The sequence below is a fragment of the Ammodytes marinus genome (assembly GCF_949987685.1).
Source record: "Ammodytes marinus genome assembly, chromosome: 9".
Classification (NCBI taxonomy): domain Eukaryota; kingdom Metazoa; phylum Chordata; class Actinopteri; order Uranoscopiformes; family Ammodytidae; genus Ammodytes; species Ammodytes marinus.
Window position 1 is genome coordinate 28,110,135 of NC_137213.1, and position 19,157 is coordinate 28,129,291.

At 42.1% G+C, this 19,157-nt stretch overlaps 1 protein-coding gene and 1 pseudogene across 2 annotated transcripts; both read left to right on the top strand.

The window, feature by feature from the left end:
• Positions 1-1,708: 1,708 nt before the first annotated feature.
• LOC307255455 (uncharacterized protein) lies at positions 1,709-18,749 on the top strand (the record flags this gene model as incomplete). The annotated part of the gene is made up of 4 exons (XM_080034139.1): positions 1,709-3,386; positions 11,556-13,351; positions 14,401-14,648; positions 16,166-18,749. The coding sequence occupies 4 exons, from the start codon at positions 1,709-1,711 to the stop codon at positions 17,862-17,864; spliced, it is 5,421 nt and encodes a 1,806-aa protein (XP_079890265.1). The 3' UTR covers positions 17,865-18,749.
• LOC307255664 (tripartite motif-containing protein 16-like) lies at positions 7,543-9,210 on the top strand (annotated as a pseudogene). The gene has a single exon. The product of its transcript is annotated as a tripartite motif-containing protein 16-like (transcript).
• Positions 18,750-19,157: the final 408 nt, after the last annotated feature.

The following is a 19,157-nucleotide window of genomic DNA, read 5'->3' on the forward strand; positions in this document are numbered from 1 at the left end:
TGTTGGATAAAATAATGAACTAATATTTGAAATTACAGTGTTCACATTACAGTAAGCGAAACATTTTCACCTTCAGACGTTGTCTCTCTTTTAAGAATATTTCAAAGTGATTTACGTAAGTGTGTCTGATTTGGAACCAGAAGCCTGTAGATCAATATTTGAAGCTGTTATCGGCAGCCACACCGCCCCACTCTCATACATTGTCGATGGACCTCATGGGAAAGTCAGGTCCAAATCCTCACCATCTCATCCCCATGGAGCGCTCACCAGAGCAGAGTGGAGGTGGTGTAGCAGAGCCCCCCCCCCCCCCCCCCCGCCCCCCCCCCCCCGGATATGTTCCGGGCCAGAGTTCAACAGAACCACAAAACCTGAACATTGCAGAACTGACATCCACCCCAAGAACCAGGTATGGGCGAGCTGTGATAAGACCAGTTAGATTGGACTTATCAATTCAAAATCTATTGAAAACTAGAGACATTTCAGAGACGGCAATCAAACCAGAATGTTGATTATGTTCTCAAATGTGTTTAAATGTTGGTTGAACCTTGTTAAAGAAGACAGTTATTTTTGTTTACAAGGATAGAATAGTCCATGATTTCTTGTTTACAATTGCCTGCCATGTTAGAGGCTCAGGAAGACATATATGTTTGATTACTTGAGGTAAAGATTCAGTTAATCAAGATACAACTTGTTTTCCTTGTTCTGATAAAATGCAGTCAAGCCATTTTTCTTAAATGGGGAGATGTGGTGTTATCTGACTAATACACAGAGTTACAGTGAAAGACTACAGAGGCTACCTTTGATGATGTCATTCAATTGCGACATAAGGGCAGTCTGTGAGGACCTGATAACAGTGTAGCATGTGTGAGTTGTGAATAAACACTCATGGTTATAGACAGAACGACTCACAAGTTTTATTTAAGAACACAACATGGACAAGCTTCCTAGAAATGTAGTGAAGTCAACAGTACAATATTTGTCTTCAAAATGTAATGGAGTGAAAGTCATGAGTTTCCAAAAAAAAGCAGATATACAACTTAAAGTCAAAATATTTACTCAACTTCAGTACTCAATTCAATGTAGTCCGTAACTGGCCACCACTAGATATAAAATACATTTAAATCTCTCTTTCCTTGTGTTGTGTTCAGTGAAGTTTTAAATGTCTTCATGCAGGTCAACGACTGAACTGTTTGGCCTTAAGCACCCTCCTTGGTTGGCATAATAAACAACCTTTACTCTTGTTCTGATCAAGTTGATGTCAGCAGGCACAGTGACATTCATGGCACACTTAAGATAAGGTCGAAAGTAATATGTTTCCCCCTGTAACTTTTACTAAAGGAACGTAAAAACTTCTCCATATTCACCAAAGGTATTAGGAATGATCTGATGTATTTCCAAATGATCTCTAATAAACAACTGTTAAACACACAATATCTCATACAAGCCGCTCCTCTTGCTGTAAAGAAGCAAAGCTTGATAAACCCTCCCTCTTGTTCCTGCTCTAAAGTACAGCCAGCTCCACTCTGTACACACATGTCCTAGTTCCCTCCCCTTTAGATCTACAGTCATGTAGGATGGGTGTAACCAGCTGACAGGCCCCATTCACTGCACACACACACGCTGTTCAGATCAGACCTCAAACTAAGTTTCGGTTCTAGTGAAAGGAAACTCAGACAGTCGCTGACACACACACACAGAGAGAGTTGAAATGGCGCAGAAAGGAGTTCAGCTGGACCGAGAAACTTTCTCTTGTTCGATCTGTCTGGATCTACTGAAGGATCCGGTGGGTCTTCCCTGTGGACACAGCTACTGCATGAACTGTATCAAAGACTACTGGGATGAAAAGGATAATGAGGAAATCTACAGCTGCCCTCAGTGTAGGCAGACATTCACCCCGAGGCCTCTGCTGCTGAAAAACACCATGTTGGCAGTTTTAGTGGAGGAGCTGAAGAAGACTGGACTCCAAGCTGCTCCTGCTGATCTCTGCTATGCTGGACCTGGAGATGTGGCCTGTGACGTCTGCACTGGGAGAAAACTGAAAGCCGTCAAGTCCTGTCTGGTCTGTGTGGTATCTTACTGTGAGAAACACCTCCAGCATCATTATGAATTACCAATATTTAAGAAACACAAGCTGGTGGAGCCCTCCAAGAAGCTCCAGGAGAACATCTGCTCTCGTCATGATGAGGTGATGAAGATGTTCTGCCGCACTGATCAGCAGTGTATCTGTTATCTCTGCTCTGTGGACGAACACAAAGGCCACGACACAGTGCCAGCTGCAGCAGAACGGACCGAGAGGCAGAAAGAGCTCGAGGTGAGTCGGCAAACCATCCAGCAGAGAATCCAGGATGGAGAGAAAGATGTGAAGGTGCTTCAACAGGAAGTGGTGGCTATCAATGGCTCTGCTGATAAAGCAGTGGAGCACAGTGACAAGACCTTCGCCGAGCTGATCCGTCTCATCCAGAAAAGAAGCTCTGATGTGAAGCAGCAGCTCAGATCAAAGCAGGAAACTGAAGTGAGTCGAGTCAAAGATCTTCAGGAGAAGCTGGAGCAGGAGATCGCTGAGCTGAAGAGGAAAGACGCTGAGCTGAAGACGCTCTCACACACAGAGGATCACAACCAGTTTCTACACAACTACCCATCCCTGTCTGCACTCAGTGAATCTACATCCAGCATCCACATCCGTCCTCTGAGATACTTTGAGGACGTGACAGCAGCTGTGTCAGAAGCCAGAGATAAACTACAGGACGTCCTGAGAGAGACATGGACAAACATCTCACAGACCGTGACTGACTATGTGGATGTTTTACTGTCAGAACCAGAGCCTAAGACCAGAGCTGACTTCTTAAGATATTCACGTGACATCACACTGGATCCAAACACAGCACACAAACAGCTGTTATTATCTGAGGGGAACAGAAAAGCTACAATAATGGGACAACAACAGTCTTATTCTAGTCATCCAGACAGATTCACTGTCTATGGTCAGGTCCTGAGTGCAGAGATTCTGACTGGACGTTGTTACTGTGAGGTGGAGTGGAGGGGGAATGGGGTTAATGTAGCAGTCGCATACAAGAATATCAGCAGAGCAGGGGGCGGGATAGAATGTAAATTAGGAGGAAATGATAAATCCTGGGCGTTAGATTGTGTCCTAAACAAATGTAAATTTTGGTCCATAAATGTCCAAACTCCCGTCCCAGGTCCTTCCCCCTCCAGAATAGGAGTGTACCTGGATCACAGTGCAGGTATTCTGTCCTTCTACAGCGTCTCTGAAACCAAGACCATGACTCTCCTCCACAGAGTCCAGACCACATTCACTCAGCCGCTCTATGCCGGACTACGGCTTCATTGTGTTGCAGTGGCGGCTGGTGAATTTTCTTTTAGGTGGGGCTGAAATTTTATAAACCAAAACCATGTAGGGGGGTCTGGGGGGATCCTCCCCCAGAAGATTTTTTGGTGATTTTCACATACAAATTAAGCATTCTGGTAGCCTGGCATTCCCAGACCTGCCACTAGGCGCTGGCAAATTAAATTTGCTGCGCGTGTTGGTCTGGAGACGCTCCGTTGAAGCTTATCAAGACTACCAGAAATCTGGTATAACGTTTCAATTGGTTCTATCTAATATGGGCGCGCCAGAGCCCTTTATATGGTGCTCTGGGGAGGACGTAACCGGATGACGACAGTGACGTGCATGCGACGTCGAAGCTGTGATAGTAAACATCAAAGATGGCTGCGGATATGTTGTGTGAGTTTGAGACTGCTTTGGCCTCGACCCTTAACGAATTGGAAGACGGGACTCATAGCTTTCACTAGCAAGTAAGTGGAATGTTCTGTTTTGCCGACCGACAACGGCAAACGTTTAATTGAACAGTTTAACAGCTGTTCGCTAAACGAACGGGGCTTACGTCACTTGTGCATCGCTCTGATTGGTTGTAGTGCTATCCAACTGCGTGCAGTGGCATTTGAAATGCACGAGTAGGAGCCGCCCCTAGAGTTGGAAATTACTATTGATCGTCGCCAGACCCTCTATCGTTCAAGATATCAGGGTCAGGATTTCCAGGCTAGCATTCTGGTGCATTCTGACAAAATAATAAAGACAAAATAGAAAATTTCCTTACAAAGACAAATGGGGCAGGGGAACTAGGTTTTAACTTCATTTATTTGCCTTGTAGAATTCAGCAAGATTAAAAGTGCAAATAACAATTGAGAATTATACACAAGTTAACATTCTCTCTCTCTCTCTCTCTCTCTGGCGTTAATCGGTATCACACCCAGAAGTACAAGCCTTCAAAGACTGAATAAGAGATAATAAAAGTTGAAATTTAAATCATCAGCAAGTGCTGGGAAACAAGTGATTATGATCACTGATAAAATTAATACATAAACACAAATTGTGACCATATGTCTTGTGTGCGTCACACCACCATAGGTTTGCAGAGAACTATATATATATACAATATGCACACTAAAAGCAGGATGCCAACATAGGTTTGCAGAGAACAATATACAATATGCACACTAAAAGCATGATGCAAACTTAGGCAATAGGTGAGGTTCTAGTGTGTTATGAACGTGACAATCGCATAAACAACGTGATAATGGTAAGTCTAGCAGTAATCATATCATACATGCTCAAAGTTTAAAAAAGCACTGCATAATATTTTGAGTTGCACTACTCATAGACTGTAGAAGAGGGGGGGGGGGGGAAGCTGCTACTACAACTGCTAATAGGGATGCTAACGGAACATGAGCAGAGAGGTGTGTGTCTCATGCTCTGACCGCAGCTGAGAGGGACTGGTGCGCAAGGACCGGGCCGCCGCCTATCAGTGCTCTGTGACGGGGAGGGGCTGGGGAGTCTCCCGCTGCTCGTTGAGAACAGTGAAAAGTGATACTTGCCTTGGCGAAAAAGTCCCAAATAACACCAGAACAAAGCTAGATTTGTCGCTTGTCGCTGTTTTGAAAAAAAAGTCGCCAGGGGGGTAGAAAAGTCACTAAATATAGCGACAAAATCACTAAGTTGGCAACACTGCACGCGACTCCGCGAGCAACCGGTAGTAGATCCGAATGTTGTTGTTTTTGTTGCCAGGTAACCAGTTACAGGGCGCCAATGCCTAGCGCCCCAAACCCTCCGTTAAAACTGAATGGTAATAGAAATTGATAGGGCCACTCTGAGTGAACGAGGGTTTGGGGCGCCGTGAACTGGCGCCCGTAGAAGTCAAATTAGTCAGTTTCGAGCTTGAATTTCGCCATGAAATGTAAATACAGTGCCATAATATAAATTCAGTGTGCATTCTTAAGTAAAATTAAATAGTTTAGTTGCCTCAAATTAATAAAAAAATAATAATTTTATTTTTTATTTTTTTTGGGGTCGGAGGAGGGGGGCGGCGCCCCAGCGCCCTCTATGGGCCAGCCGCGCCTGTTGTGTTGGAGACACTGCTGAGTTATGTAATCTCAAATAGACAAAAGTAATTAAGGGACAGCAGGATAGACTCTGTGTATTTTAATCCTTAAAGGCCCTTGCAACCCAAATTCACTGAATCCTTGTAACTATGTTATTTGGGGCGGTAAACTGAATGCTAATATGTATATTAAAAGAGTTAGGAATATCTGTCAACGCCGCGCAAAATTACTGTCATGTCAGTTGGTCGACCATTTGAAAATTCCTGATTCGAATGTTGCATTAGATCTGTACACACACGATTGATACAATTCTATAAAAAATTCTATTTAGTCTTCATGTTTGTTGCTGGGAGATGATTGTTGTTGTATTTCTTCACTGCACAGATCAGCTGTCAATCAAACTTTATGGGCGTGACTTTGACATCTTCTCATTTGTTTTTCTGTAAAATGTTTCCTGTGTGTGTTTAGCTACGGAGGCTATCAATGCTCATGTTGACTTTAGTTTACCTGACCTGACATTTCTCTGTATGAACGTGTAAAGTTATCTGTGCTCTAAATGATTGTTGAATATTTGTTTTGATGTATTTGCATGTTGTTGTGTCTTTTTCCTCTGTGTGGGTCTTTAGACAGAAAGCTCTGGATCTTCATTCATCCTACAAATGTTGTACTTGTACCACTTTTTACAAAAACATTGTAAATATATCTAGAGTTAGATCTACATTCCATTGTTTGACAGATCAAATCATACTGTTTAAATTGAGGTTGAAATGTCCTTCTGTGATGTTATATAAAACTGTAATTTTCATGATCATAATCAATAGAGAAATCATTCATTATACTTCTTATAATTTAGATTTAAGTCAGATGAATCTGTACATGAAATCATTGAACAGACTTTACTGATGTGATGTGTGAACAAACTGACAGTTTACATTATAAATAAAGATTTTCTTTTTTCAGGAACGTGTTTTGTTATTGTCCTCATCCCTGGTGGATAAAATAATGAACTAATAATTGAAATGACAGTGTTCACATTACAGTAAGGAATACATTTTCACCTTCAGAGGTTGTCTCTCTTTTAAAATATTTCAAAGTGATTTACGTAAGTGTGTCTGAATTGGAACCAGAAGCCTGTAGATCAGTAGTTGAAACTGTTATTGGCAGCCACACCACCCCACTCTCATACATTGTGGATGGACCTCATAGGAAAGTCAGGTCCAAATCGTCACCATCTCATCCCCATGGAGCGCTCACCAGAGCAGAGTGGAGGTGGTGTAGCAGAGCCCCCCCCCCCCCCCCCCCCTGGATATGTTCCGGGCCAGAGTTCAACGGAACCACAAAACCTGAACATTGCAGAACTGACATCCACCCCAAGAATCAGGTATGTGCGAGCTGTGATGAGACCAGTTAGATTGGACTTATGAATTGAAAATAACAACTGAGAACTAGAGACATTGAGACAATAATCAAACAAGAATGTTCAGAATGTTCTCAAATGTGTTTAAATGTTGGTAGAACCATGGTAAAGAAGACCGTTATTTGTGTTTACAAGTGTATAAAAAGTCCATGTGTTTATATTTACAACTGCCTGCCATGTTAGAGGCTCAGGAATAAATATATTTTTGATCACTTGAGGTTCTTTATTTGATCAAGATAAAGCTTGTTTTCCTTGTTAGGAAAAAATGCAGTCAAGCAACTTTGGTTAAATGGGGAGATGTGGTGTTATCTGACTAATACACTAATTCACACATTGAAAAACTACAGAGGCTACCTTTGATGATGTCATAGAGATGCGACATAAGGCCAGTGTGTAAGGACCCGATAACAGTGTAGCATGATTAAGTCTAAAATAATATGTATCCCCCTATATCTTTTACTATTGGAATGTAGACATTTCTCCATATTTACCAAAGGTTTTAGGAATGATCTGATGTATTTCCAAATGTTCTCTAGTAAACAAGTGTTAAACACAGTATCTCTCTCAAACAAGCCGCTCCTCTTGCTGGAATGAAGCAAAGCTCGATAGTCTACATTCATGAAGATGGATGTAACCCACATGCTGATCAGATCAGAGCTCAAACTAAGTTTCGGTTCTAGTGGAAGGAAACTCAGACAGTCGCTGACACACACACACAGAGAGTTGAAATGGCGCAGAAAGGAGTTCAGCTGGACCGGGAAACTTTCTCTTGTTCGATCTGTCTGGATCTACTGAATGATCCGGTGACTCTACACTGTGGACACAGCTACTGCATGAACTGTATCAAAGACTACTGGGATGAAAAGGATAATGAGGAAATCTACAGCTGCCCTCAGTGTAGGCAGACATTCACCCCGAGGCCTCTGCTGCTGAAAAACACCATGTTGGCAGTTTTAGTGGAGGAGCTGAAGAAGACTGGACTCCAAGCTGCTTCTCCTGCTGATCTCTGCTCTGCTGGACCTGAAGATGTGGCCTGTGATGTCTGCACTGGGAGAAAACTGAAAGCCCTCAAGTCCTGTCTGGTCTGTATGATATCTTACTGTGAGAAACACCTCCAGCCTCATTATGAATCTCCTGCATTTAGGAAACACAAGCTGGTGGAGCCCTCTTAGAAGCTCCAGGAGAACATCTGCTCTCGTCATGATGAGGTGATGAAGATGTTCTGCCGCACTGATCAGCAGTGTATCTGTTATCTCTGCTCTGTGGACGAACACAAAGGCCACGACACAGTGTCAGCTGCAGCAGAACGGACCGAGAGGCAGAAAGAGCTCGAGGTGAGTCGGCAAACCATCCAGCAGAGAATCCAGGACAGAGAGAAAGATGTGAAGGGGCTTCAACAAGAGGTGGTGGCTATCAATGGCTCTGCTGATAAAGCAGTGGAGCACAGCGAGAAGACCTTCTCCGAGCTGATCCGTCTCATCCAGAAAAGAGGCTCTGATGTGAAGCAGCAGGTCAGATCAAAGCAGGAAACTGAAGTGAGTCGAGTCAAAGATCTTCAGGAGAAGCTGGAGCAGGAGATCGCTGAGCTGAAGAGGAAAGACGCTGAGCTGAAGACGCTCTCACACACAGAGGATCACAACCAGTTTCTACACAACTACCCATCCCTGTCAGCACTCAGTGAATCTACATCCAGCATCAACATCCGTCCTCTGAGATACTATGAGGACTTGACAGCGGCTGTGTCAGAAGCCAGAGATAAACTACAGGACGTCCTGAGAGAGACATGGACAAACATCTCACAGACCGTGACTCATGTGGATGTTTTACTGTCAGAACCAGATCCCAAGACCAGAACCGACTTCTTAAGATATTCACGTGAACTCACACTGGATCCAAACACAGCAAACGCGTGTCTGTTATTATCTGAGGGGAAAAGAAAAGCTACAAGATTGGAACAACATCAGTCGTATTCTAGTCATCCAGACAGATTCACTAACTATATTCAGGTCCTGAGTGCAGAGAGTCTGACTGGACGTTGTTACTGTGAGGTGGAGTGGAGTGGGGATGGGGTTCATGTAGCAGTCGCATACAAGAATATCAGCAGAGCAGGGAATGCCTGTGGATTTGGATACAATGATAAATCTTGGAAGTTAGATTGTTCCAAAAACAGTTTAACTTTCTGGTTCAACAATGTCCAAACCCCCGTCTCAGGTCCTTTGTACTCCAGAATAGGAGTGTACCTGGATCACAGTGCAGGTATTCTGTCCTTCTACAGCGTCTCTGAAACCATGACCATGACTCTCCTACACAGAGTCCAGACCACATTCACTCAGCCACTCTATGCTGGACTAGGGCTTTGTTCTGGAGCCACTGCTGAGTTCTATAAACTCAAATAGATAAAAGTCATTTAAGGGACAGTAGGTTGGACTCTGTGTATTTTAATCCTTAAAGGCCCTGGCAACCCAAATTCACTTAATCCTTGTAACTGTTATTTGGGAGTAAACTGAAGTCTGCGAGATGAATGTTATTGTATTTCTTCACTGCACTGAGATCAGCTGTCAATCAAACTTTATGGGCGGGACTTTGACATCTTCTCATTTGTTTTTATGTAACATATTTCCTGTGTGTGTTTAGCTACGGAGGCTATCAATGCTAAGGTTGACTTTAGTTTACCAGAACTGACTTTTCTCTGCATTAACGTGTAAACTTCTCTGTGTTCTAATTATGATTGTTGAATATTTGTTCTGATGTATTTGCATGTTGTTGTGTCTTTTTCCTCTGTGTGGGTCTTTAGACAGAAAGCTCTGGATCTGGAATCATCCTACAAATGTTGTACTTGCACCACTTTTTACAATAAAATAATAAATATAGCTATAGTTAGATCTACATTCCATTGTTTGACAGATCAAATCATACTGTTTAAATTGAGGTTGAAATGTCCTTCTGTGATGTTATATAAAACTGTAATTTTCATGATCATAATCAATAGAGAAATCATTCATTATTTTTCTTATAATTTAGATTGAAGTCAAGTGAATATGTACATGAAATCATTGAACAGACTTTACTGATGTGATGTGGGAAGAAACTGACGGTTTACATTATAAATAAAGATTTTCTTTTTTCAGGAATGTGTTTGTTATTGTCTTCATACCCGTTGGATAAAATGATGAACTAATATTTGAAATGACAGTGTTCACATTACAGTAAGCAAAACATTTTCCCCTTCAGAGGTTGTCTCTCTTATATTTTGAATATTTCAAAGTGATTTACGTAAGTTTGTCTGAATTGGAACCAGAAGCCTGTAGATCAGTAGTTGAAACTGTTATCGGCAGCCACACCACCCCACTCTCATACATTGTGGATGGACCTCATGGGAAAGGCAGGTCCAAATCGTCACCATCTCATCCCCATGGAGCGCTCACCAGAGCAGAGTGGAGGTGGTGTAGCAGAGCCCCCCCCCTCCCCCCCTGGATGTGTTCCGGGACAGAGTTCTATGGAACCACAACACCTGAACATTGCAGAACTGACATCCACCCCAAGAACCAGGTATGAGACAGCTGTGATGAGAACAGTTAGATTGGATTTATGAATTGAAAATGTGTTGAGAACTACAGACATTACAGAGACAATAATCAAACCAAAATGTTCAGAATGTTCTCAAATGTGTTTAAATGTTGGTAGAACCTTGTTGAAGAAGACAGTTTTTTTTGTTTACAATAATAGAATAGTCCATGGTTTCTTGTTGACATTTGCCTGCCATATCTGTGAGGCTCAGGAAGAAATATATGTTTGATTACTTTGGGTTAAGATTTATTTTATCAATATAAAGCTTGTTTTCCTTGTTCAGATCAAATGCAGTCAAGCCACTTTGCTTAAATGAGGAGATGTGGTGTTATCTGACTGATACATAGAGTTACAGTGAAAGACTACAGAGGCTACCTTTGATGATGTCATTCAATTGCGACATAGGGGCAGTCTGTGAGGACCTGATAACAGTGTAGCATGTGAGAGTTGTGAATAAACACTCATGGTTATAGACAGAATGACTCACAAGTTTAATTTAAGAACACAACATGGACAAGATTCATGGAAATGTAATGGAGTCAAAAGTACAATATTTGTCTTCAAAATGTAGTGGAGTGAAAGTCATGAGTTTCCAAAAAAGCAAATAATCAACTTGAATACATAAAGTCAAAACATTTACTTAACTTCAGTACTCAATTCAATTTACTCTGTCACTGGCCACCACTGGATATTACACATTTAAATCTCTCTTTACTGGTGTTGTGCTCAGTGAAGTTTGTACATGTCTTCCTGCAGGTCAACAACTGAACTGTTTGGCCTTAAGCACCCTCCTTGGTTGGCTTAATAAACAACTTTTACTCTTGTTCTCAAGTTGATGTCATCAGGCACAGTGACATTTATGGCACACTTAAGATAAAGTCTAAAAGAATATGTAACCCCCTGTAACTTTTACTATAGGAATGTATAAACTTCTCCATATTCACCAAAGGTATTAGGAATGATCTGATGCATTTCCAAATGCTCTCTAGTAAACAACTGTTAAACACACAGTATCTCTCTCATATAAGCCGCTCCTTTTGCTGTAATGAAGCAAAGCTCGATAAACCCTCCCTCTTGTTCCTGCTCTAAAGTACAGCCAGCTCCACTCTGTACATACACATGTCCTAGTTCCCTCCCCTTTAGATTTACAGTCATGTAGGATGGGTGTAACCAGCTGACAGGCCCCATTCACTGCACACACACACGCTGTTCAGATCGGAGCTCAAACTAAGTTTCGGTTCTAGTGAAAGGAAACTCAGCCAGTCGCTGACACACACACAGAGAGAGAGAGTTGAAATGGCGCAGAAAGGAGTTCAGCTGGACCGAGAAACTTTCTCTTGTTCGATCTGTCTGGATCTACTGAATGATCCGGTGACTCTACACTGTGGACACAGCTACTGCATGAACTGTATCAAAGACTACTGGGATGAAAAGGATAATGAGGAAATCTACAGCTGCCCTCAGTGTAGGCAGACATTCACCCCGAGGCCTCTGCTGCTGAAAAACACCATGTTGGCAGTTTTAGTGGAGGAGCTGAAGAAGACTGGACTCCAAGCTGCTTCTCCTGCTGATCTCTGCTCTGCTGGACCTGAAGATGTGGCCTGTGACGTCTGCACTGGGAGAAAACTGAAAGCCTTCAAGTCCTGCCTGTTTTGCCTGACCTCTTACTGTGAGAAACACCTCCAGCCTCATTTCAATGCACCTCAATTAAGGAAACACAGGCTGGTGGAGCCATCCAAGAAGCTACAGGAGAACATCTGCTCTCGTCATGATGAGGTGATGAAGATGTTCTGCCGCACTGATCAGCAGTGTATCTGTTATCTCTGCTCTGTAGACGAACACAAAGGCCACGACACAGTGTCAGCTGCAGCAGAACGGACTGAGAGGCAGAAAGAGCTCGAGGGGAGTCGACAAACCATCCAGCAGAGAATCCAGGACGGAGAGAAAGATGTGAAGGTTCTTCAGCAGGAGGTGAAGGCTATCAATGACACTGCTGATAAAGCAGTGGAGGACAGTGAGAAGACCTTCACCGAGCTGATCCGTCTCATCCAGAAAAGAGGCTCTGATGTGAAGCAGCAGGTCAGAGCAAAGCAGGAAACTGAAGTGAGTCGAGTCAAAGATCTTCAGGAGAAGCTGGAGCAGGAGATCGCTGAGCTGAAGAGGAAAGACGCTGAGCTGAAGACGCTCTCACACACAGAGGATCACAACCAGTTTCTACACAACTACCCATCCCTGTCAGCACTCAGTGAATCTACATCCAGCATCCACATCCGTCATCTGAGATACTTTGAGGACGTGACGGCGGCTGTGTCAGAAGCCAGAGATAAACTACAGGACGTCCTGAGAGAGACATGGACAAACATCTCACAGACAGTGACTGATGATGTGGATGTTTTACTGCCACAACCAGAGCCCAAGACCAGAGCCGACTTCTTAAGATATTCACGTGACATCACACTGGATCCAAACACAGCACACACAGAGCTGTTATTATCTGAGGGGAACAGAAAAGCTACAAGAATGGGACAACAGTCTTATTCTAGTCATCCAGACAGATTCACTGACTGTTGTCAGGTCCTGAGTGCAGAGAGTCTGACTGGACGTTGTTACTGTGAGGTGGAGTGGAGTGGATATGGGGTTTATGTAGCAGTCGCATACAAGAATATCAGCAGAGCAGGGAGCGTGATAGAATGTAGATTTGGAGGAAATGATACATCCTGGGCGTTACACTGTTCCAAAAACAGTTTAAAATTCTCTTTCAACAATGTCCAAACTCCCGTCTCAGGTCCTTCACCCTCCAGAATAGGAGTGTACCTGGATCACAGTGCAGGTATTCTGTCCTTCTACAGCGTCTCTGAAACCATGACCATGACTCTCCTACACAGAGTCCAGACCACATTCACTCAGCCGCTCTATGCCGGACTATGGCTTTATTGGATTGGAGACACTGCTGAGTTCTGTAAACTCAAATAGACAAAAGTCATTTAAGGGACAGTAGGTTAGACCCTGTGTATTTTAATCCTTAAAGGCCCTGGCAACCCAAATTCACTCAATCCTTGTAAATATGATATTTTGGGGGGTAAACTGAATGCTAATGTGTATATTAAAAGGAGTTAGGAATATTTGTCAACCCCCCATGCAAAATTACTGTCATGTCAGTTGGCCGAACATTTGAAAATTCCTGATTTGAATGTTGCATTAGATCTGTACACACACGACTGATCTCTGTTTCAAAATACAATTCTATAAAAAAAATCTATTTAGTCTTCATGTTTGTTGCTGCGAGATGATTGTTATTGTATTTCTTCACTGCACAAATATCAGCTGTCAATCAAACTTTATGGGCGGGACTTTGACATCTTCTCATTTGTTTTTATGTAACATATTTCCTGTGTTTGTGTTTAGCTACGGAGGCTATCAATGCTCATGTTGACTTTAGTTTACCTGACCTGACTTTTCTCTGCATGAACTTGTACATTTCCTCTGTGTTCTAAATATGATTGTTGAATATTTGTTTTGATGTATTTGCATGTTGTTATGTCTTTTTCCTCTGTGTGGGTCTTTAGACAGAAAGCTCTGGATCTTCATTCATCCTACAAATGTTCTACTTGTACCACTTTTTACAAAAAAAAAGGTAAATATATATATCGTTAGATCTACGTTCCATTGTTTGACAGATCAAATCATACTATTTAAATTCAGGTTGAAATGTCCTTCTGTGATGTTATATAAAACTGTAATTTTCATGATCATAATCAATAGAGAAATCATTCATTATATTTCTTATAATTTAGATTGAAGTCAGATGAATCTGTACATTATAAATAAAGATTTTCTTTTTTCAAGAATGAACAAAGTGTTTGTTATTGTCTTCATACCTGGTGGATAAAATAAGCAACTAATATTAAAAATGAAAGTGTTCACATTACAGTAAGCAATACATTTTCACCATCAGAGACTGTCTCTCTTTTAAGAATATTTCAAAGTGATTTACGTAAGTGTGTCTGAATTGGAAACAGAAGCCTGTAGATCAGTATTTGAAGCTGCTATCGGCAGCCACACCACCCCACTCTCATACATTGTGGATGGACCTCATAGGAAAGTCAGGTCCAAATCGTCACCATCTCATCCCCAAGGAGCGCTCACCAGAGCAGAGTGGAGGTGGTGTAGCAGAGCCCCCCCTCCCCCCTGGATGTGTTCCGGGCCAGAGTTCAACTGAACCACAAAACCTGAACATTGCAGAACTGACATCCACCCCAAGAACCAGGTATGAGAGAGCTGTGATAAGACCAGTTAGATTGGACTTATGAATTGAACATGTATTGAAAACTAGAGACATTTCAGAGACAATAATCAAACCAGAATGTTCAGAAGGTTCTCAAATGTGTTTAACGCTGGGGTATATGATTTCTGATTGGTCAAAGTGTACATGAGCTGTACACTTTGACCAATCAGAGCGAGACTCCGATTCTCCGTTCTTATTGGCTGTTGGGATTGTCCATTCACTTTAGCACGACTCTGTTGGAGTAGAGCGTGTCAGGGAGGGAACATAGGGGAGGGACCAATGATAACAAATGGAGCGGTTGAGGTATTTGGATTCGAATCTCTTTTCCAACTGCTACGTTCCCCCAAATCATATACCCCAGCTTTAAATGTTGGTAAAGCCTTGTTGAAGAAGACAGTTATTTTTATTTACAAAGATAGAATAGTCCATGGTTTCTTGTTTACAATTGCCTGCCATATTTTCGAGGCTCAGGAAGAAATATATGTTTGATTACTTTGGGCGGAGATTTATTTTATCAAGACAAAGCTTGTTTTCCTTGTTCAGATAAAATGCAGTCAAGCCACTTTGCTTAAATGGGTTTATCTGACTAATACACCGAGTTACAGTGAAAGACTACAGAAGCAACCTTTGATGATGTCATAGAGGTGCGACATAAGGGCTGTGCCTGTGTGCAAGGACCTGATAACAGTGTAGCATGTGTGAGTTGTGAATAAACACTCATGGTTATAGACAGAATGACTCACAAGTTTAATTTACGAACACAACATGGACAAGATTCCTGGAAATGTAATGGAGTCAAAAGTACAATATTTGTCTTCAAAATGTAGTGGAGTGAAAGTCATGAGTTTCCAAAAAAGCAGATACTCAACTTAGACAGTCCAGACAGTCATAAAGGAGGATATAACATATATTTAAATCTCTCTTTACTGGTGTTGTGCTCAGTGAAGTTTGTGCATGCAGGTCAACAACTGAACTGTTTGGCCTTAAGCACCCTCCTTGGTTGGCTTAATAAACAACTTTTAATCTTGTTCTCAAGTTGATGTAAGCAGGCACAGTGGAATTTATGGCACACTTAAGAAAAGGTTGAAAGTAATATGTTTCCCCCTGTAACTTTTACTATAGGAATGTAGAAACTTCTCCATATTCACCAAAGGTATTAGGAATGATCTGATGTATTTCCAAATAGTCTCTAGTAAACAACTGTTAAACACACAGTATCTCTCTCATATAAGCCGCTCCTTTTGCTGTAATGAAGCAAAGCTCGATAAACCCTCCCTCTTGTTCCTGCTCTAAAGTACAGCCAGCTCCACTCTGTACACACATGTCCTAGTTCCCTCCCCTTTAGATTTACAGTCATGTAGGAAGGGTGTAACCAGTTGACAGGCCCCATTCACTGCACACACACACGCTGTTCAGATCAGAGCTCAAACTAAGTTTCGGTTCTAGTGAAAGGAAACTCAGACAGTCGCTGACACACACACACACACACACACACACACACAGAGAGTTGAAATGGCGCAGAAAGGAGTTCAGCTGGATCGGGAAACTTTCTCTTGTTCGATCTGTTTGGATCTACTGAAGGATCCGGTGACTCTACACTGTGGACACAGCTACTGCATGAACTGTATCAAAGACTACTGGGATGAAAAGGATAATGAGGAAATCTACAGCTGCCCTCAGTGTAGGCAGACATTCACCCCGAGGCCTCTGCTGCTGAAAAACACCATGTTGGCAGTTTTAGTGGAGGAGCTGAAGAAGACTGGACTCCAAGCTGCTTCTTCTCCTGCTGATCTCTGCTATGCTGGACCTGAAGATGTGGCCTGTGACGTCTGCACTGGGAGAAAACTGAAAGCCGTCAAGTCCTGTCTGGTCTGTATGGTATCTTATTGTGAGAAACACCTCCAGCCTCATTTTGAATTACCAATATTTAAGAAACACAAGCTGGTGGAGCCCTCCAAGAAGCTCCAGGAGAACATCTGCTCTCGTCATGATGAGGTGATGAAGATGTTCTGCCGCACTGATCAGCAGTGTATCTGTTATCTCTGCTCTGTGGACGAACACAAAGGCCACGACACAGTGTCAGCTGCAGCAGAACGGACCGAGAGGCAGAAAGAGCTCGAGGTGAGTCGACAAACCATCCAGCAGAGAATCCAGGATGGAGAGAAAGATGTGAAGCTGCTTCAACAGGAGGTGGTGGCTATCAATGGCTCTGCTGATAAAGCAGTGGAGGACAGTGAGAAGACCTTCACCGAGCTGATCCGTCTCATCCAGAAAAGAAGCTCTGATGTGAAGCAGCAGGTCAGAGCAAAGCAGGAAACTGAAGTGAGTCGAGTCAAAGATCTTCAGGAGAAGCTGGAGCAGGAGATCGCTGAGCTGAAGAGCAAAGACGCTGAGCTGAAGACGCTCTCACACACAGAGGATCACAACCAGTTTCTACATAACTACCCATCCCTGTCAGCACTCGGTAAATCTACATTCAGCATCAACATCCGTCCTCTGAGATTTTCAGAGGACGTGAACGCGGCTGTGTCAGAAGCCAGAGATAAACTACAGGACGTCCTGAGAGAGACATCGACAAACATCTCACAGACTGTGACTGAAGAAGTGGATGTTTTACCGTCCCAACCAGAGCACAAGACCAGAGCCGACTTCTTAAGATATAAATGTGAACTCACACTGGATCCAAACACAGTTAACACAGAGATGTTATTATCTGAGGGGAACAGAACAGCTTCACTAAGATTGAAACCGCAACCGCCTTCTATTGATCTACAAAGATTTACTCACTGTCGTCAGGTCCTGAGTGCATGGAGTCTGACTGGAACTTGTTACTGGGAGGTGGAGTGGCGTGGGTGTGCGGTTCGTGTAGCAGTCGCATACAAGAATATCAGCAGAGGAGGGGATGGGGTAGAAACTAACTTTGGACGAAATGATAAATCCTGGTCATTAGATTGTTCGTCAAACACATGTTCATTTTGGTACAACAATGTCTCAACTCCCGTCTCAGGTCCTTCGTTCTCCAGAATAGGAGTGTACCTGGATCACAGTGCAGGTATTCTGTCCTTCTACAGCGTCTCTAAAAGCAGAACCATGACTCTCCTACACAGAGTCCAGACCACATTCACTCAGCCGCTCTATGCTGGACTTTGGTTTCCTAATCTTGGAGTCACTGCTGAGTTCTGTAGACTGGATTATTAGACAGAAGTCATTTAAGGGACAGCAGGTTAGACTCTGTGTATTTTAATCCTTAAAGGCCCTGGCAACCCAAATTCACTAAATCCTTGTAACTATGTTATTTGGCAGGTACACTGAATTCTAATATTTATATTAAAAGGAGTTAGGAATATCTGTCAACGCTGTGCAAAAATACTTTCATGTCAGTTGGTCGACCATTTGAAAATTCCTAATTTGAATGTTGCATTAGATCTGTACACACACGCCACACGATTGATCTCCGTTCAAAAATACAATTCTACTTAAAAAAAATCTATTTTGTCTTCATGTTTGTTGCTGAGAGACGAATGTTGTTGTGTTTCTTCACTGCACTAAGATCAGCTGTCAATCAAACTTCATGGGCGGGACTTTGACATCTTCTCACTTGTTTTTCTGTAAAATGTTTCCTGTGTGTGTTTAGCTACAGAGGCTATCAATGCTAATGTTGACTTTAGTTTACCGGACTTTTCTCTGCATGAACGTCTAAACTTCTCTGTGCCCTAAATATGATTGTTGAATATTTGTATTGATGTATTTGTATGTTGTTGTGTTTCTGCCTCTGTCTTTAGAGAGAAAGCACCAGAAATTCATTAATCCGATAAATCTTTTTCTTACAACGTTGTACAATGGCAAAAAAAAAAAAATTGTTTTAAATATCAATAAATGTATATATAGTTACATTTGATTGTTTGACAGATCAAAATGTTGGTTAAATTGAGGTAGACATGTCGTACTATGATAATGATATTATTATTTTTATTTTAGTAATATAAAACTAAGTATCATGATCGTAATCAAAAGAGAAATCATTCATTGTTTTCCCTTTTACACACTTGAGATTGAATCAATGAACAGACTGATGTGATGTGTAAAAAAACTGACGATTTACATTGTAAATAAAGATTTTTTTTTTTCAAGAAAGAACAAAGTGTTTGGTTCTTGTCTTCATACAAAGCTGGCGGATAAAATAAGCAACTAATTAATATGATAGAGTACAGTGTTCACGTTACATTTTGTCTTGCTACAGACAGTCACCTTCGGCATGTGTCTGTCTTCTAAGAATATTTGAAAGTGAATTTCGTAAGTGTGTCTGAATTGAAAACAGAAGCCTGCAGATCAATATTTGAATACAAGTACTTTGGTTTACTCCCTAGTGGGTGTGTTCACATGCATGTCTGTTTGTGTGATTTTGAGGGAGTGTGTGTGTGTGTGTGTCTTTGAGAGTGTGTGCGTGTGTCTTTGAGAGTATGTGTGTGTGTGTCTGTATGCCTGTCTGCG